The 19,210-nt window shown below is 44.8% G+C and overlaps 1 protein-coding gene across 5 annotated transcripts in view; it reads right to left on the reverse strand.

The window, feature by feature from the left end:
• gdpd5b (glycerophosphodiester phosphodiesterase domain containing 5b) overlaps positions 1–19,210 on the reverse strand; it is a 187,073-nt gene that overhangs the window by 63,228 nt on the left and 104,635 nt on the right. For all 5 annotated transcript variants that reach the window (XR_004560043.1, XR_004560042.1, XM_034167968.1 and 2 more), the window contains one exon: positions 4,027–4,130. Coding sequence is in view for 3 of the 5 variants with exons in the window: in XM_034167968.1 (XP_034023859.1) it covers positions 4,027–4,130 (104 nt within the window). In the remaining 2 variants the exon portion in view is untranslated. The remainder of the gene's footprint in view (positions 1–4,026; positions 4,131–19,210) is intronic.

Genomic DNA, 19,210 nt, shown 5'->3' on the forward strand with positions numbered 1-19,210 from the left:
ATTCTATTATGTCCTTCAAAACACAGTACGTGTTCTCCAACTGTGAGGACCAGGTGCAGAGATTACAACAGCAGCTGGCTCATGCAGACAAGCCCACTTTTTTTGATCATCCCACAGAACAAAGTGTCATGGCCCTTTTCTTTGTTCTGTGATTACTTTTTAATAATTTGTTATGTAATTGTGTATGTAGTTATTGTAGTAATTATTTATATACCTGTCCTGGCTGTGGTCTCTGTGTTTGTAATGTAACAGGTCATGTGCACTGAGCTGTCATTTCCGGCTGTCAGTGTGTGGTGATCAGCTGACAACAGGCACCTCGCTGTGCTGTGTGCTCTCAGACGTGGCTGGCTGGCCCCCATGTGCATGTAATCATGTCTGTTCCCCCCCTCTGCACACCACATGTGTTGGGGGGAGGGGGGGGGCAGTTGCGACACACACGCACACGTGCAATACACACGCACGCCACATGTGTGTTGCTTGGCTATGCCAAAATCATGGGGCACTTAAGACAATTTTCACAGCCAGTTCAAAAGTAGTCACCTGCTCTCTGTTTTTGTGCTGACTGCGTGAATGGCACCACAATTCGTAAGTGCTCTGCAAGTGATACTGGATGTTCGTGTGTGACACCTGGAATTTGGCCGACACCTGCTGAGAGATGGATCAAATGGGCACTCACAGGGCATTTGCTGTGTTTCAGCCTCTTTTGTGCGTGAATGGTTGTAGCGACAGTTGTACGAGGCGTTAAAGGCGGCTCCAATTTTTCACGAATGGCATGCAATTCCTCCTTCTTACACTAGTCGGCTTCAATCGTGTTATGTGTGAAAGGGGCCTTAAAGGTTGTAGGCAGATGACTGTTGAGTTGCACCAAAAGACACGTTGCAATAAAGCTCAATGTTCACACAACTAAGACGGTAACCTCAGTAAACCCACACATCACTGATGGACCACAGAGAAAGAAGATTATGCAACATTCATCATGTTTCCATCTAGCAGCATTACTCGCCACAAACGAAGTCAAAAGTAGGTGCATGTCCTCGCATTCAAAAAACCCACGACATTTGAGGCTGTCAAACTCACCTGCCATCTCATTATCTTACAAGTCTACTGAATTACAAGTGTGTGTGTGATTCAAATAACATCTCAGTACTGTAGCACACCCCAACATTAATTAGATATCAGGCCTCATCAGTGATTCCAGTGGCAGAGAGTCACAGCAGGGTACCGTAAGTGTTGATGCTCGCAGCTCTTTGTGAGCACGTTTGTACTGCACATGGACCGCAAACAGACAGGGGTGTGATTAGCTTTACCAAAATATAGTACTGATAAGTATATAAAAAGTAAACTGGAAGTATACTTGAAACATACTTGCATGTACTACGTTTTGGTAAGGGTATCCATGAAACCCTCAAAAACAGGTAATTAGTAGTGCTCCCAATAAAAGGAATAACAAATGTGTATAGTCTTCTATGAGCCACAGAGCGTCTCCACAATATGTCAACAAAATCCACTGAGTTTTGTGTACATACAAAGATACAGGAGTGATAGCAGACAGAGGATATCTGCTGAGAATAAGACAGAAAACAGATTAAACTCGTGATTGTGGAAATAGACATGTGAGAACAGGGCTGCGTGAGCTGATGACAAAGTTGTATTGTGATTGTTGTGGGGAAATGTGATATGAAAATGTATGGTCTTAAATTTTTGTTTTGGTATTTTTTTCTTTTGCGCACTACCTACAATGATGTTAAAGGCAATGTCACACCCTGACGATTTAGCCAGCATTTGCTGAAAGTATTACAAAATGCTGGCATACGTCTAATATGTTATAGGTAAGTTTTTTGGAGCACTTTGAAGCACGCTGATATATATCGTAATACACTGAGCACCTGAGAAAATTTTGGGCATGCTGAAAATTTTCAAAGCATGCCAGTGTATGACTCATACGTCCTGCACACACGGGACATAAGTTGTAGGTAAGTTATGCGATTGTTGACACACGTTTCTTGTAATTTACTCATAAGTCTAAATATGTCTATCAATGTAGCATTTTAAAGCAAGTCCCTCTGTGGTTTTTCTGCTCCAGGTGCATTTCTCAGAGGATGCCGGTGTCACGGTCTGATCACTGATCAGATCGCGACCAGCACTTTGATCGGTCCCCCGACCTGATCAACCCGATCTGCCGTGAATGAATGAAGTGCTGTGACTCTCTAAACTTTTAAAGCGTCAGTCGCAATCAGACCATGAACGGCACTTTGATTGGCCCCCCTGATCCTAATGTGTTACCAAGTAAGGTGTTACCGGCATCACTTGTTTTAAGCACAGTACATACATGAGAAAAATGATCAGCAGCTGTTTCACCCACATGTGCAGTGCAGCAGAACAGAAAAGTGAAGCTGCCATCCGTCAAACATCACACGCGTAAAATATTTATCATTCTTATCATTCTTCACCAAATGTATGAAATCTACAGCACTCATTTCTTTTCTTTTTTGGGGGGGTGCTTTTGTGAGTGGGGAGAGGTAAATCTGCTATTTAATGGTGTGGCATTAAGGCTGCACATCATTTTATCTATATTATAATAGCCAAGTAGCCTCTGTGTGTGAATATGCATGCGTGTGTATAACTTCGATCACGGAGAAAGTTGGGAAAAACTAACATTTGCCGTTTGGTATGCTTATGTATTCTGGGTCAAGGATGAATGCTGCGAACACAGAAAGTTGATAGGACTAATATTTTTGGAGAAATTAGCAATACTAGCTAACAACAGTGAACAATGGACATTGTGCTGAAATGCACCATGGGAGTTTGGGGTTTAAAATGTTCATGTTAGTTTAACAGTATTGTTAGTGTTATTGATTTGTTGTGTTTTTGTAGTTAAATTGGTTGAGTTAGTTTAGTTAAGTGTCATGTTGCTGTTACCATGAGTGAAAACTGTACTGTGTTTGATGTGTTCCGCCACCATCTCTGTTTGTGGGTGTGTAAAATTAAAAGCACCTGCTTGCGGCAGAATGCAGAAACGACAAAAAGCTGTGCGTCCGTGCATATAACATAGATTACGGACCAACTGGGGAGAACTGATGTTTGCCAATTGGTATGCTGTATTTTTGGGCAAGGATGAACACCACCAAAATGATACGTTGATAGGAGTAACATCTTTGGAGAAACTACAGATATTAGCTAACAACACTGAACAATGGACGTATTAATTACATTCTGGATTCACAAGCCATTCCAGCAGGTGACGGTAACTCATCTTCCTATTAAAAGTGTGAGTGCTTGCTTTTATTTAAGAAGTTTAATGTAAGTACCAAATATCATTGCAAATATGTTAAAATTGCATGGATTATGCAAGAAAGTGAAAACACTTATTTCCACTGTGGTCCATTTAAAAATCAAATGGCAAAATAGAAATCATAACAAATTAAACTAATAATAATTAGTTTATTCCACGGACACAAAAACTAAGAGGTTAGTCCCATTGAGATCGAGATCTCTTTTGCAAGGGAGACCTGGGCAATGATAAAGTTTCCAATACACCTAACCTGCATGTCTTTAAATGTGGAAGGAAACCGGAGTACCCGGAGGAAACCCACGCAAACGAGGAGAGAACAGACAAACTCCACACAGAAAAGCCACAGGTGGGAATCAAACCAATGACCTTCTTGCTGTGAGGCAACAGTGCTAACCACTAAGTCACCATGGTGCCCAAAAATTAACATTAAAAAAAATAATAATTACCAGGAAATAAAAGGATTGAGTTCTTCTTCTAAAAATTGTTGATGTCTAGATTAAAACATTCTAGACTCACACACCATTCCAACTCATTATAGAAATTTTGCATAATTTATTACCACCCTTGAAAAATGTCACCTACTGTATCTATTTAATACACACTACCCAGTCTAGAACCCATGGATCTCCACAGCAATTTTTGTTTTTATTATTAGCAAAAACAATGTAGTAAAATCCAAGCATGTGCTGCATGATTTCAGAAAACAAGAACACTCAGAATAGTGATGTACTCACCAATTAAACTCATTGTAGTCATTATGAGCCTCTGACCAGAAGTAGAACCAGACCAGCAACAGACAGAAGGTGAAGAGCAGGATGAAGGACCACAGCAACTCCCACTGCACATACAAATACATTATTTATGTGCATCAACATAATTAGGATATAACAATCATAACTAGAACAGACACCCAGACAGTCCAACGCCTGCGCTTACATGTTTGACACATTACATGTTAAGCATGTATAACTGTTTGTCCTTGTAACATCTCCCAAATTCAAAGGTCATGTGGCCAACAGCAAGGTAATATAGTACTTATTAGTGTTTAATAATAACCATAAGTGTATATTTAATCCAATCTTCAAAATAGCCATTCTAAATATCCTCTATACGAGGTGCATCCATAAAGTATCTCATCTTTTTTTATCCCACAGACACAAATGCAGCATGCAAGGTGTCGTTTGGTCGACAGGTGAAGGAAACCTTCTTTCTCATGCGTGAATTTTTTTCTAGTCTGCAGTGCATGCCAGTCACATGCAGCAAATCCAAATAGTGGAGACATGTACTGCGCCTCGGTTGGATTTTCATGACGGAATGACTTGAGGCCATCCACAAGTCGAAACTGCTAAGTAATTGACAGAATACAGATTTTGGTAATGGGGGACCATCGTGTCACCATGCAAGAATTTGCGGCGGACATGGGGATTAGCACAGGTTCCTTTTTACTGGAGGATTTTGACATGCGGTGATTGTCAGCAAAATTCACGCCAAAGCAGCTGATGCAGAAGGAGAAGCAACTGCATCTGGAAGTCTTGCAGCCGCTCATTCTGCTCAGCTGACTGAGGTTTTCCTGGGTAAACAGAACACTCCTGTGATTCCTCAGACTCTGTACTCTCTCTCACACGCTTCTCCCAGTGCTTCTACCATTGACAGAAACATTTCTGGAAGTCTATTTTGGAATGGTGTCCAGCTGGACCAGCTGATGGCTTCTCATGACTCAAACAGAGTCCTCTTTAGTGTCATTTTGAATGGCCAAAACTCAGAGAGAGCCACATCAGTAGCGTAGGAAGCCTGATAATTACAGGAGTGTTGTGTTTTATTAGAAAAGCCTGAATGAGCTCTCTGCATGCCCAAATCCTCTGTCAAAGTCTCCACCTCAAGTTGTTCTGTCATGTTAAAATCCAACAGAGGTGCAGTACATGTATGCACATGACTAGCATGTAATGCAGACTAGAAAAAAAAAAAATTCACACATGCTCAAGGAGATTTCCTACACCTCTCCACCAAATGACACCTCGCGTGCTGCATTTGTGTCTGTGGAATAAAATAATGTCAGATACTTTTGGATGCATCTCATACATCAGCATTGGGACAAATGATGCCTTCACCTGTGACTTCGATATCAAACCATTTTCTCCTATGTGAGTACAAATTCATTCCACCAAGTTTGGTCCAAACTGGATTAAAAGTCTTGTAGTCATTTTGTTTGCACACAGACAGACCCATAGGACAGAAACCAATACACCTTTAGGCAATACGGTGCACGAGTTTAATGAGAACTGATAAAAACGTTACGGGCACTTTAATAAAGAGCTTTGATCATTTGAGTATAATTAAAGACCACCTCATTTTGAGGGGGTAAGTGCAGAAACTGTGTAATTTTAATGGCCTACAATCTTGAATAAATGCTGGTAATGAAACACAATATTAGATTTTACATTTGTGACAATAATGCATTACTGAATGTGTTCAGGGGAAATATGTGGTAGTATAAACATTTTTCCATGAGAATGGTAATCTTCAGAAATGGATTTGGATCCTACCATGAGTGCAAGTTTGGTAGATGAACTTTACAGAGAGTATTCCCACACACACTTTGCTCATTATGAAGTAATTACTTTTAATAAGTTCAGAAGTATCCCAACTAATTAATGTCCTGATCTGTCAGACACCTTTGCACCTTATTAAATGTAAAATACACGACATTTTAGTAATGTGTATTACTTTGGGATTTCACATCATCTTCAAATATAATTCAAGTCCCTCTAAATTTTTTCTACGTACAGTAGTGTTCAGAATAATAGTAATGCTATGTGACTAAAATGATTAATCCAGGTTTTGAGTATATTTTTTTATTGTTACATGGGAAACAAGGTACTAGTAGATTCAGTAGATTCTCACAAATCCAACAAGACCAAGCATTCATGATATGCACACTGTTAAGGCTATGAAATTGGGCTATTAGTAAAAAAAGTAGAAAAGGGGGTGTTCACAATAATAGTAGTGTGGCATTCAGTCAGTGAGTTCGTCAATTTTGTGGAACAAACAGGTGTGAATCAGGTGTCCCCTATTTAAGGATGAAGCCAGCACCTGTTGAACATGCTTTTCTCTTTGAAAGCCTGAGGAAAATGGGACATTCAAGAAATTACATATACATACATACATATCCTCTTCGGCTTGGAATCCACAAGGATTCCTATAGGAAAGCCGCTCTTCTTAGACCTGGTCCACCATCATATGTGGGTTGACTGGACAGTCGAGCGCCCTGCAGTTGTAGACCATAGGGTGATCCTTGAAATAATCATCCAATCAGCTTTTAAATGAATTTGTCGTGGGTGCATCTATCACTTCTTGAGGAAGACTATTCCACCAGGCACCTACTCGTTGAGTGAAGAAGTACCGTCTCTTATCTGTTCGGCTGTACATCTTCCTCAGCTTCTTATCATGGCCTCTCGTTCTTCTGTCATCCTCCAGTGGTGGTAAACATGAGTCCACATCATATTCACCTGTGAGGTACTTGTATGTGTTAATCAGGTCTCCCCTCAGTCTCCTGTATACAAGGGTATGAATATGAAGCTTGAGCTTTCTTAACCTCTGCTCGTAAGAGAGATCCCGAGTCCTGGCACCCTCTTAGTTGCTCTTCTCTGCACCTTCTCTATTTCCTCAGCTAGCTTCCATGTATGCGGTGACCAAACAGGTGCTGCATACTCCAAGTGAGATTTTATCATTGTCCTATACAGTATCTTGAATAGGGATGGGTATTGATAAGATTTTAGCGATATCGATGCCATTATTGATTCTGTTTATCGATCCGATTCCTTATCGATTCCCTTATCGATACCTCGTGAATTTTGTACTAAAAGTAGGCTTTACAGGTTTTCTATGTATTTCATTGAGTCTTAAAGTAAATAAATATGAAATTGGTCACTGTATCCTTGATCTCTGGACATAAATAAAAATAAACTAGAAGCACTCAGGGAGTGCAAACCTCTGCCAAGGCCATGGGGTCACTGACGCCATAACATCTACACGCCGTGGAATCATTGAACCTAAAAAAGTCTAACGATGTTTGCTCAGTAGTAAAAAAAAAGTTTCATCTGCTGTGACTGGATAGCATGTATCCTTAGCGCTTGGCATCACAGTTTATTGCAACTTGCACCTTTCCCAGAAGCTACTGTCATCTGAGCACTGATATTGATATTGCATGTGCTTATAGACAAAAACAAATGAGACAAAATTCAATTTATTGTTCAACTAAACTGCAAATATATGAATTTTTTAACATTTATGAAACACTTCTCTAAACAAGGCCATAGGGTCACTGACACTAGAGAGATTCCCTCCTTGGCACAGTGATCTATTTCTTTTTGTCTCTTTCTCTAAAATTGTATATAATAATCATTAGATTATTAATATATAAACAAAAATAAATTTAAGAAATATTAACGTTTGGAGCTGTGTGAACAGACGGAGGATGATTCTCTTGTCTTTCTTGCAACAAGTCAGGAGTCCCAGTTAGTAACTTTAATCCGCACAAAAGTGACTCATGATTGACATATTCAGGGATGAAAGTGGTGAAAAACAAAAAAAGCTAAAACCCAAAATTACCCCCCAACACCACCCGCACAAAAATGTTTCAAATCTAGAAGCTCTGAAATGCAATCTGGGACTACTTGTATTCCAGACGATAAACTGGAGTGAGTGCAGCATCCATTTAGGTGAGAAAAAAAACCCCAACTTTCCTTATTCAAATTCATTCCAGTAGTATTCTGCTCTTACTAGGATGCAGCAGTTTTCTAGTTTGGCAGATAGTTCTGGAGGAAATCAATGAAGAAATTAACATTGAAAATATGGTTTGACCTAAACAAACTGTCATTAAACTTAAATAAGACAGGGATGAAATGGAGGTGTAAGAGTCACTAGGTGTTCACAGGAAACATTTATTTCTGTATGTATACATGTATTTATTTATTTATGTATGTTCATTGTTAGTTGCTTTTATATTTTCTGTTGTGTTTCTATTCAGGTTCTTTTTGTCTCTTTCGCTAAAATTGTATATAATAAGTATATATTGTATATAAATCATTAGATTATTAATATATAAACAAAAATACATTTAAGAAATATTACATTTTGAAAACAAATGCACCCGAACGTGATGACAGCTGCAACAGATTAATGCTAACTTTTAACATTTCCGTTTTTAAGTTATAAAATACATCTATCAACTGTTTCAGAAGACCATAACAGGTCGGTTTAACATAGAACAGGTAAATAATACTCACAGATGTATGCTCTTTAGGGTTTTAGCAGGGGAAAATTAAGCGAAAGAAAGAAAGAAAGAATAAACAAAGCAATAGATTGAAGCATTGCTTCAATCTGCGAACCACTGCTTCGATTGGTTCAAGGTTCAAAGCAAAGCCGCGCTGCAGAAAAGTTGATTCCAGACCCGCTGCAGGGTCTGTAATCAATGTAGAGAAATCATCATTTTCCTGACAAACACCCCCCCAAAACAACGGCCACGCTGAAGGACCAATAACAGAATCGTTAAGCACAAAGCTTATTGATGTCGGTGGATCGAATAATTTATTAATGATACCCGAAAGGAACTGGTTCTCGATACCCATCCCTAATCTTGAACATGACTTCATCCATATAGTTGAATGACCTCCACAATAGTCCTTTCATTTGGTTTGCCTTTTTGACAAGCATGCTGATATGGTAATCGAACTTAAGGGAAGCGTCTACATATACACCTAGGTCCTTCTCATGACCTGACTTGGATAACTCCACCTTTATGTTCCCATCCATCATATAATACCTGTAATCTGGATGATTAGCACCCACTTGTAAGATGGTACATTTCTTGGGATGGAAGCACAACTGCCACTGATTTGCCCAGTCTTGTAGTTTCTCCAGATCTTCTTGGATTTTGTCACAGTCTTCCATATTCTCAACTCTATGATATATTTTTGTGTCATCTGCAAACAGCTTAATTGGGCACACAGTTTCACTTGGCATATCATTAATAAACAGTGTGGAAAAGCACCGGACCCAAGACACTCCCTTGTGGAATGCCACTGGTTACCTCTGCCCAGTCTGACTCTGCTCCATTTATTATAACCCGCTGCTGGCGATTTGACAGGAATGCTTCTATCCAAGAGTATACTTTCCCTGTAATCTTATAGCTGAATATCTTTTTCAGCAAGCCTTAATGGGGAACAGAGTCAAAAGCTTTTTGAAAGTCCAAGTATGCAATATCAACTGCTATCCCTTCATCCAATGATTGCGACCAAAATTCAATCGTCTCCTGAAGCTGTGTCACAGTTGATCAGCCTGCCATAAACCCATGTTGGCGTGGGCTGAACAAGTCATTTTCCGTCATGTGTTTCACTACTTGATCACATACACAGCCCTCCATTACTTTTCATAGAACTGATGTCAGGCTGACTGGTCTATAATTTCCAGCTTCAGTTTTTGCACCTTTCTTATAAATTGGGGAGACATGGGCCACCAACCAGTCTCTTGGGAGCACCACCTCATTTAGTGAAGACTGGAATAACAAGCTTAGTGGGTGTGATAAAGAAGGTGCCAGTTCCTTCAGAAGCCTCGGGTGTAAACCATCAGGTCCAGGTGACTTACTAGATTTTAATTTGTTGAGTTTCTTCTGTACTTCTTCTTCAGTGATCTGGAAGGTGTCCAGCTCCATTATTCCCTCCTGGTCATTGATGCTAGGGACGTTGGTAAGGTCCTCCTTTGTGAAGACACTTGTAAAGAACTTGTTCAGAACCTGGGTCTTTTCATGATCAGTCTCGGTAAGAGTACCGTTTTCCATATACAAGTTAGATACTGATTGTCTAGTCTTAGTTTTTGAATGAACATACTTCCAGAAAAATTTCGGGTTTATCTTTATGTTCATTGCAACTGACTTTTCAAATTCTCTGCCTGCCTTCCGAGTGGCCCACCTAGCTTGATTTCTAGCTCTTGCATATTTTTTTCTGGCCTCATCAGTTCGCAACTCCTGCAGTTTTGCCCATGCCTTATGCTTGCGCCGTATTGAACGGATGGTTCCCCGGTTTAACCACAGGTGTCTGCCTGCCTCTGATGTCATATGCTTCTTCAATAGTACATGTTCCTCCATAACCTGCTTTATTTTCTCAAGACAAATCTGCCGTCTCTCTTCAGTACAGGGATTTGTTCATTTTGTCAAAGTCTACTTTCTCATATTGGTGGCAAGTTACCACAATATCAGCCACTTCAACGTAACACCTCAATTTGATGTTGATCACTACATGATCCTAACCCTAACCCTAACTCTTACCAAGTGGTGAGCTACCGGTCACCTGCTCCACCATTGATTCCTCATTAGTAAAAATAAGATCTAAAATGTTTTGAGTTTGATTTGGTCTATGCCGTGTAGGGAATTCAACATGCTGGTACAGGAAGGAATCACTGACAGCATCAATAAATGATGAGGCACTTTGGGAGTAGCTGCCTACTGACCCACCACCACTCCACTCAAGTTCTGGATAGTTGAAGTCTCCTAAAAGAAGAATATGACTATAACTACTCAGATGTAATTCTTGTATCATTTCATTCAACTTACTGTTGTTGTCAGATGGACTGTTTGGGCTTCTATACACAGCCACGATCAGCTGCTTGTCCAACCCTCGTAACTTAATTTCAACCGCTATGGCCTCCTGAACTTCATGAGTTTTAATTCTCTGCGATTCCACTGGATTCAAGTGATTTTTTAGAAATATAGCAACCCCTCATACACCTTTGGTCTCTACATTGGTGAAGAGTGTATAGCCATCCATTGCCAGCTTGTGTTTTGTGGTGTTATATCTCTGATTTTTGGGGTTAACTACATTAGGTTTTTCACTGCTCACCCTCTCCTGGAATTCATGCCTTTTATTGATGATACTATCAGCATTGGTATACATTACTTGTAAGTATTTTAAATTCTGGTTCCTTCTTCTTGGATTACTCCTCCCCACTAGGTTACGATCACTGTAGCTGCTGCTGCTGCTGCTGTTGTTGCCACCGCCACTGGCATTTTTATCTATGGCCTGGTTGTTCATATTAATGGTGCTTTCTTTCAAGTTTATTGTTTCTTCCGTACTTGTTTCTATTTTATGCTTGGGTGCTGGGTGTCGGTCGCATGTATGTGGCTCTATCATGTGCTCTCTTACTTTTAAATGCTGTTCAATACTGTCTTCATCAGTACAGGAAAGCCATATGTCATCGGAGACATTCTCATCTAACATATCTGTGTTTGACAACATGTCGTAGAGGTTGACATCAAAATTAACATCAGACTGACACATTCTCAGTTTGCTCCATTCGTTGATTACTTTGCTATTTTTATGATTCTGAGATCCCACGGTGGTCCTCTCACCCTGTAACAGGAGTTTTTTGACTGGTCACCGTCTTCTAACTGCTTTGCCTCAGCAACTTTGGTCTTAATCTTCTCTCGGTCCTCCTGGCAGTAATCATATGTTATGCTTATCTTTCGGTACCTTTCTTCTGCATCCCTCAATTTGGTTAAGTTCCTCATTATTTTGCTCCGGGCCTCTTTACTGTCCATAACTACCTTCAGTGGTCTTAGCCGTTGTAGGTCCTCTGCTGCAGGTTTCTTTCCCAGCCGGCAAGACTTCCTGACATAGTGTATTGAAAAAGTTAACGTCTTCGTCCTTACGATCTACTGCATCTGCCTTTACACTCTCTTCTATGTTGTATATTATTATATTGTTCTCTCTATTTTTTTCTATCAACATCCTCCTTTTTCTGCTCTTCTAGTATTTCTTTCATGATTGTTTTGAAGGAGGAAGGTTGGGATTCTGTCTTCTCATCCTGCTTGAATAGAGATGTCCATGTTTTAGTCATACTGTGTGGTAATGATTCAAATTGGTTGTCAAGTTTTTTTTCAAGGGTTGAAATCTGGTCCGGCAGTTTCCGGGTAATTGAACGAACATTTGCATCAAGTTTTTCCTCTAATTTCAGTTGCAATGACTCCATCCTCTTCTGCATTTCACCCCTAATAACCTCACATTTTTCCTCCAGATGAGAACTGCTATTCCATTGATCTTTAGTTTTTGTCGTACAATCAGGGCACAGCCAGAATACATCTGGTCTGGAAAGAGTCTCATACTGGCTGTCGCTCATCTCGATGCATTCTATGCAGAAGAACTTGTGACAGCGACTACAACTCACCAGTTTATCATCATCATTAATGAATTCAACTTGGCACTCCTCGTAGACCCACACAGTTTCCTGGTCTCTGGACTGAGGTACCTTTAGTTTTAGGTCCTTCCCTTTTCCTGTCTTGGAGTTGGAGTCTTGAGCCCTCTTCTTTGGCACTACTTTAATTGGAGATTGCAGCTTATATCTGTCTGTCCATGGCATATTCTCAGTACTTAGTTAGGCTAACAGTAGGCACAAAATGAAACAGTCTTACTTGGGTGGATGTACTTAGCCGAACTTGAAGTCCTACTCAGTGCTTGTTGTTATGGCTTCTTCTGTTCTGGCACAGGAAGTCTACTGGTTTCTGGCCTCCTTAGCTGGAGCTCACCATTCCCCAGGTAAACAACAGCTAGCGTCCACTTCAACTGCTAATTTCTCATATACTACAGCTTGTCGCGCTGTTGCAGTGCTCCCTTGTTTGCCTATGGGTTGTCAAACACCTCCTCGTGGCAGAGATAACCAGGAGATATGCCTGCTAGCCGGCGAATAAAGCCGGCTAGAGGAACTTAGTTTAGCTTAGCAGGTCCACAACGTTACAACCGCGGGGAAAAAAAAGTCTGACTGTGCACTAACACTAACTGACCAACACTCTGAAAAAAGTCTAAAAACAACAACATAAAACACTCAACACCTAAAATGTTAAAAGTGCGCTCCCGCACACAGAAAACGTCGCCTCCACATCTTGTCTCTGTCTCTACTATAAAGCACAATATGTTCATTGTTTCCAACAAAACCTGCATTAATCTTTTTAGTCACATAGCACTACTATTATTCTGAACACTACTGTATATCTCACAACCGAACTATGTTGATATTCATTACATGCAGAAAATTAATCTTAATTTAAGGTGAGCTCAAGAAGTTCAACAGAGACAAGCTGAAAAGTTGTGAGATGTTAACCACTATGTCTGAATCACACACTGTCACACAACATTGTAGAAACTTTAATCATCCGATGACCCAGAATGCATGATGTCAGAGCGCAGGAAAACCACACATTTTCCTCACAACAGCTGAAGTATTAAGGGTTTCAAGCTTGCATTCTAGTTTTGACACAAATCCGCCCACAAAGGCAAAGTGAAGAGAGTGGAAGTGTTGCGGAAAGTGTAGTGACACGGACCCACAACAGGGGGCGCAAATGAACGGTCAATAGATGAGCCAAAAGGTAACAATTTAATGTTGTGAATGTGCACAACGACTATACAGACAATCTCAGAATATGATAGCAGTCAATACACAAAGGTGACGTGTGGGCAGGCTCGAGGATAGAAGACGTCTGTCCTGAGAAGAGCCGGAACCACACGATTCCTGCCGCCACCGAACCTGGTGAATACTGGAGCCGCCAAGTCCCGAATTCCCAGGTGATCACCATCCCCGACTGTCGGATCTGGTACTGCTGGTGAGGAGCACAAACAGTGAGATGTGGGTGTGTGCACACCCAGTAACAAAAACAGTCAGAAGGTGGAAAGTCACCTCCACCTCTAATCACACACTCGTGCAGCTCCTGTTAAACCACTTATCTGGTTTGGGTGTGAAGCGAAGCCGTCGCTGTTCACACCAAACGCCAATCCAGCAGATAAGGCACACCACAGGAAAATGGCTGCATAAGAGTTCAGACTATTATTTAGTTTTAAGTCAGCAGAGAAATTACCTTCACAGGTAGATGATATCTCGGCAATGAGGTGGAGATGACGTCCGGGTTTTATGGAGTAGTATGATGAAGCGTAGATGGGTGACAGCTGTCATGAGATAATGAGTGACAGCTGTCACCCCCGGCTGTGTCCGTGGCGGCAGCGCCCTCTCGTGCCTGAAGCCCGCACTTCAGGCAGGGCGCCCTCTGATGGTGGGCCAGCAGTACCTCCTCTTCTGGCGGCCCACACAACAGGACCCCCCCCCCCCCCAACGGGCGCCTCCTGGCGCCCGACCAGGTTTATCCGGGTGTCGGCGGTAGAAATCAGCCAGGAGGGCCAGGTCCAGGATGAAGCTCCTCTTCACCCAGGAGCATTCTTCGGGTCCATACCCCTCCCAGTCCACCAAATACTGGAACCCCCGGCCCATTCGACGGACGTCCAGGAGCCGGCGCACTGTCCAAGCCGGCTTCCCGTCAATGATCCGGGCAGGAGGCGGCGCCGGACCGGGAGCACAGAGGGGTGAGGTGAGGTGTGGTTTAATCCGGGAGACATGAAAAACAGGGTGGATCCGCAGTGAAGCCGGGAGCTGGAGCTTCACTGCAGCAGGACTGAGGATTTTGACGATCTTGAATAGTCCAATGAACCTGTCCATCAGTTTGGGGGAGTCCACCTGCAGGGGAATGTCCTTGGTTGATAACCACACCTCCTGCCCGGGCTGGTATGCAGGGGCCGGGGACCGCTGGTGGTCTGCATGGGCCTTAGCCCTCGTCCGGGACTTTAACAAGGCAGAACGGGCGCTGCGCCACACCCGACGGCACCACTGCAGGTGGGCCTGGACCGAGGGCACACCGACCTCTCCCTCCACCACGGGAAACAATGGGGGCTGGTACCCCAGACACACCTCAAATGGGGAGAGGCCGGTGGCAGAAGACACCTGGCTGTTATGTGCATACTCGATCCAGGCCAGATTGTTACTCCAGGCCGTCGGGTGCGCGGATGTCAAACAGCGGAGGGTCTGTTCCAACTCTTGGTTGGCCCGTTCTGCCTGTCCGTTCGTCTGTGGGTGGTACCCGGACGAGAGGCTCACGTGGCCCCCAGTTCTCTGCAGAAACTCCTCCAGACTTGAGAGGAAAACTGGGGACCATGTCAGTTGGTATCCCATGCAGACGATGTGGTGGACCAGGAAGTCTGCTGTCTCCTGGGCTGTTGGGAGCTTCGGGAGGGCCACGAAGTGGGCCGCCTTGGAGAATCGGTCCACTATCGTGATTATGGTGGTGTTGCCCTGGGACGGCGGGAGGCCCGTGACGAAATCCAGGCCGATATGGGACCAGGGGCGATGAGGCACAGGAAGTGGCTGGAGAAGTCCTTGGGACCTTTTGTGGTCTGCCTTGCCCCTGGCACAGGTGGTGCAGGCCTGGATATACTCTCGGACGTCGGCCTCCATAGACGCCCACCAGAAGCGCTGCCGGACAACTGCCACGGTCCTTCGCACCCCTGGATGACAGGAGAGCTTGGAACCGTGACAGAAATCCAAGACTGCAGCTCTGGCTTCTGGTGGGACGTACATACGATTCTTCGGACCAGTTCCGGAGTCCGGGCTCCGTGCCAGGGCCTCCCGGACAGTCTTCTCCACGTCCCAGGTGAGGGTGGCCACGATAGTGGACTCCGGAATGATGGGCTCCGGTGGATCTGACAGCACAGTTTTGACTTCGTCTTCGTGTACCCGGGACAAGGCATCCGATCTCTGGTTCTTGGTCCCGGGGCGATAGGTGATCCGGAAGTCAAAACGTCTGAAGAACAGTGACCAGCGGGCTTGCCTGGGGTTCAGCCGCTTGGCGGTCCTGATATACTCCAGGTTCCGATGGTCAGTGAAAACCGTGAACGGCACAGACGCTCCCTCCAACAGGTGTCTCCACTCCTCAAGAGCCTCTTTCACCGCAAGGAGTTCTCGATTGCCGACGTCATAGTTCCGTTCAGCGGGGTCAACCTGCGAGAAAAGTAGGCACACGGGTGAAGAACCTTATCGGTCTCCCCGCTCTGGGATAGCACGGCTCCTATCCCTGAGTCAGAGGCGTCCACTTCAACCACAAACTGGCGGCTAGGGTCGGCAGACGAGAACTGGCGTTTCAACTCCTTGAACGCGGCTTCGCACCGATCCGACCAGGTGAAGGGGACTTTTGGAGAGGTCAGGGCTGTCAGGGGGCTAACTACCTGACTGTAGCCCTTAATGAACCTCCTGTAGAAATGTGCAAAGCCGAGGAACTGTTGCAGCTTCCTACGGTTTGTTGGTTGGGGCCAATCTCTCACCGCCGCAACCTTGGCCGGATCAGGGGCGACGGAGTTGGAGGAGATGATGAACCCCAGGAAGGACAAAGAGGTGCGGTGAAACTCACACTTCTCGCCCTTCACAAACAGCCGCTGCAGGACCTGACATACATGCTGGACATGAGTCTCAGGATCCGGGGAAAAGATGAGTATGTCATCCAGATATACGAAGACGAATCGGTGCAGGAAGTCCCGCAAGACGTCATTTACCAAAGCTTGGAACGTCGCGGGGGCGTTGGTGAGGCCGAACAGCATGACCAGGTACTCAAAATGACCTAATGGGGTGTTAAATGCCGTCTTCCATTCGTCTCCCTTCCGGATCCGAACCAGGTGATACGCATTCCTAAGGTCCAGTTTGGTGAAAATTTGGGCTCCATGCAGGGGCGTGAACACTGAATCCAACAGGGGTAAAGGGTATCGATTGCGAACCGTTATGTCGTTCAGCCCCCTGTAATCAATGCATGGACGGAGTCCGCCGTCTTTCTTGCCCACAAAAAAGAAACCTGCACCCATCGGGGAGGTGGAATTCCGGATCAGCCCGGCAGCTAATGAGTCCCGGATGTAGGTCTCCATTGATTCGCGCTCAGGACGTGAGAGGTTGTACAGCCTGCTGGACGGGTACTCAGTGCCCGGGACCAAATCAATGGCACAATCGTACGGACGGTGCAGGGGAAGGGTGAGCGCCAGATCCTCGCTGAAGACGTCAGCAAGGTTGTGGTACTCAACCGGCACCGCCGTCAGATTGGGAGGGACTTTAACCTCCTCATTAGCATTTACACCGGGAGGAACCAAGGATCCTAAACAATTCTGGTGGCAGGTTTCGCTCCACTGAGTCACAACCCCAGACGGCCAATCAATCCGGGGATTGTGTTTAATCATCCATGGGAAGCCCAAAATCACGCGGGAGGTAGAAGGAGTTACAAAAAACTCAATCTCCTCCCGGTGATTCCCAGACACTACCAGGGTTACAGGTAGTGTCTTGTGTGTGATAAAAGGGAGAAGAGTGCCATCTAGTGCTCGCACCTTCACTGGTAAAGAAAGCGCCACCAGAGGGAGCCCTACCTCCCTTGCCCATCTGCTATCCAGCAGATTCCCTTCTGACCCCGTGTCCACCAGTGCTGGGGCTTGAAGGGTTAAATCCCCGCTCAGGATTTTAACTAGGAGTCGTGTAGACAGATGTGTATGACCCACGTGAATGTTTTGACCCCCCCTCAGCCCAGTCTCTAAAGGCGGGCGTTTGAGTTTTGACCGTTTGGGGCAGTCTCTCTGCTGATGCTCACTCGAGCCGCAGACAAAGCACTCCCCACGGACCAGCCTCCTCTGTCTGAATGTGGCCCTGCTCGTGTCCCTAGCACTGTCATCAGGGGGAGCTGTAGCCACACGGAGCGCTGTGGCTGTGGAGCGTGGGGAAGACGGCTCCCTTTCGGACCCGGGAGGAAGAGGGACGGATTGTGCCTGACCACGCCCTTTGCCTCGCTCCCGTCGTCATTCTTCTAACCGGTTGTCCAACCGTATAACCAAATCGATAAGCTCAGCCAGATCCCGCGGTTCCTCCTTAGCCACCAGGTGCTCCTTCAGGACCGACGACAGTCCGTTTATGAAGGCGCCGCGGAGCGCAGTCATATTCCAGCTGGACCTTGCAGCCGTGATGCGGAAGTCGACTGCATATTCGGCTGCGCTCCGACGCCCCTGTCTCATTGACAGCAGCACGGTAGACGTGGTTCCGCCTCTGTTAGGGTGATCAAAAACGGTGCTGAGCTCCCTCACAAACCCAGTATAAGTGGTAAGGAGCCGTGAACCTTGCTCCCAAAGCACTGTAGCCCAAGCGCGTGCCTCACCCCGAAGCAAATTAATCACGTAAGCCACCTTGCTGGAGTCAGACGCGTACATCACGGGACGTTGTGCAAAGACGAGCGAACACTGCATAAGAAAGTCTGCGCACGTCTCCACACAACCTCCGTACGGCTCTGGGGGGCTTATGTATGCTTCAGGGGATGGTGGGGGGGGGTCGTTGAATGACCAGTGGAATGTCTGTATTCGGCACCGGGTCGGCAGGAGGAGGAGCTGCAGCAGCGCCCTGAGCGCGCACTTCCACCTGCGCGGTGAGAGCCTCCATCCTACGATTAAGGATGACGTTTTGCTCGGTCATCAGGTCCATCCGAGCGGTAAAGGCGGTGAGGATATGCTGCAACTCACCAATCACGCCTCCAGCCGACGCCTGTGCACCCTGCTCTTCCATTGGATGTCCAACAGATGGTTGACGCCCCTCGGGATCGATGACATTGGCCGAGATATCCTGTTGGGGAAAGTGTAGTGACACGGACCCATAACAGGGGGCGCAATGAACGGTCAATAGATGAGCCAAAGGTAATCAATCAATCAATCAATTTTTTTTATATAGCGCCAAATCACAACAAACAGTTGCCCCAAGGCGCTTTATATTGTAAGGCAAGGCCATACAATAATTATGTAAAACCCCAACGGTCAAAACGACCCCCTGTGAGCAAGCACTTGGCTACAGTGGGAAGGAAAAACTCCCTTTTAACAGGAAGAAACCTCCAGCAGAACCAGGCTCAGGGAGGGCAGTATTCTGCTGGGACTGGTTGGGGCTGAGGAGAGAACCAGGAAAAGACATGCTGTGGAGGGGAGCAGAGATCGATCACTAATGATTAATGCAGAGTGGTGCATACAGAGCAAAAGAGGAAAGAAACAGTGC

This window comes from Thalassophryne amazonica, chromosome 4 (assembly GCF_902500255.1).
Source record: "Thalassophryne amazonica chromosome 4, fThaAma1.1, whole genome shotgun sequence".
NCBI classification, from domain to species: Eukaryota; Metazoa; Chordata; class Actinopteri; order Batrachoidiformes; family Batrachoididae; genus Thalassophryne; species Thalassophryne amazonica.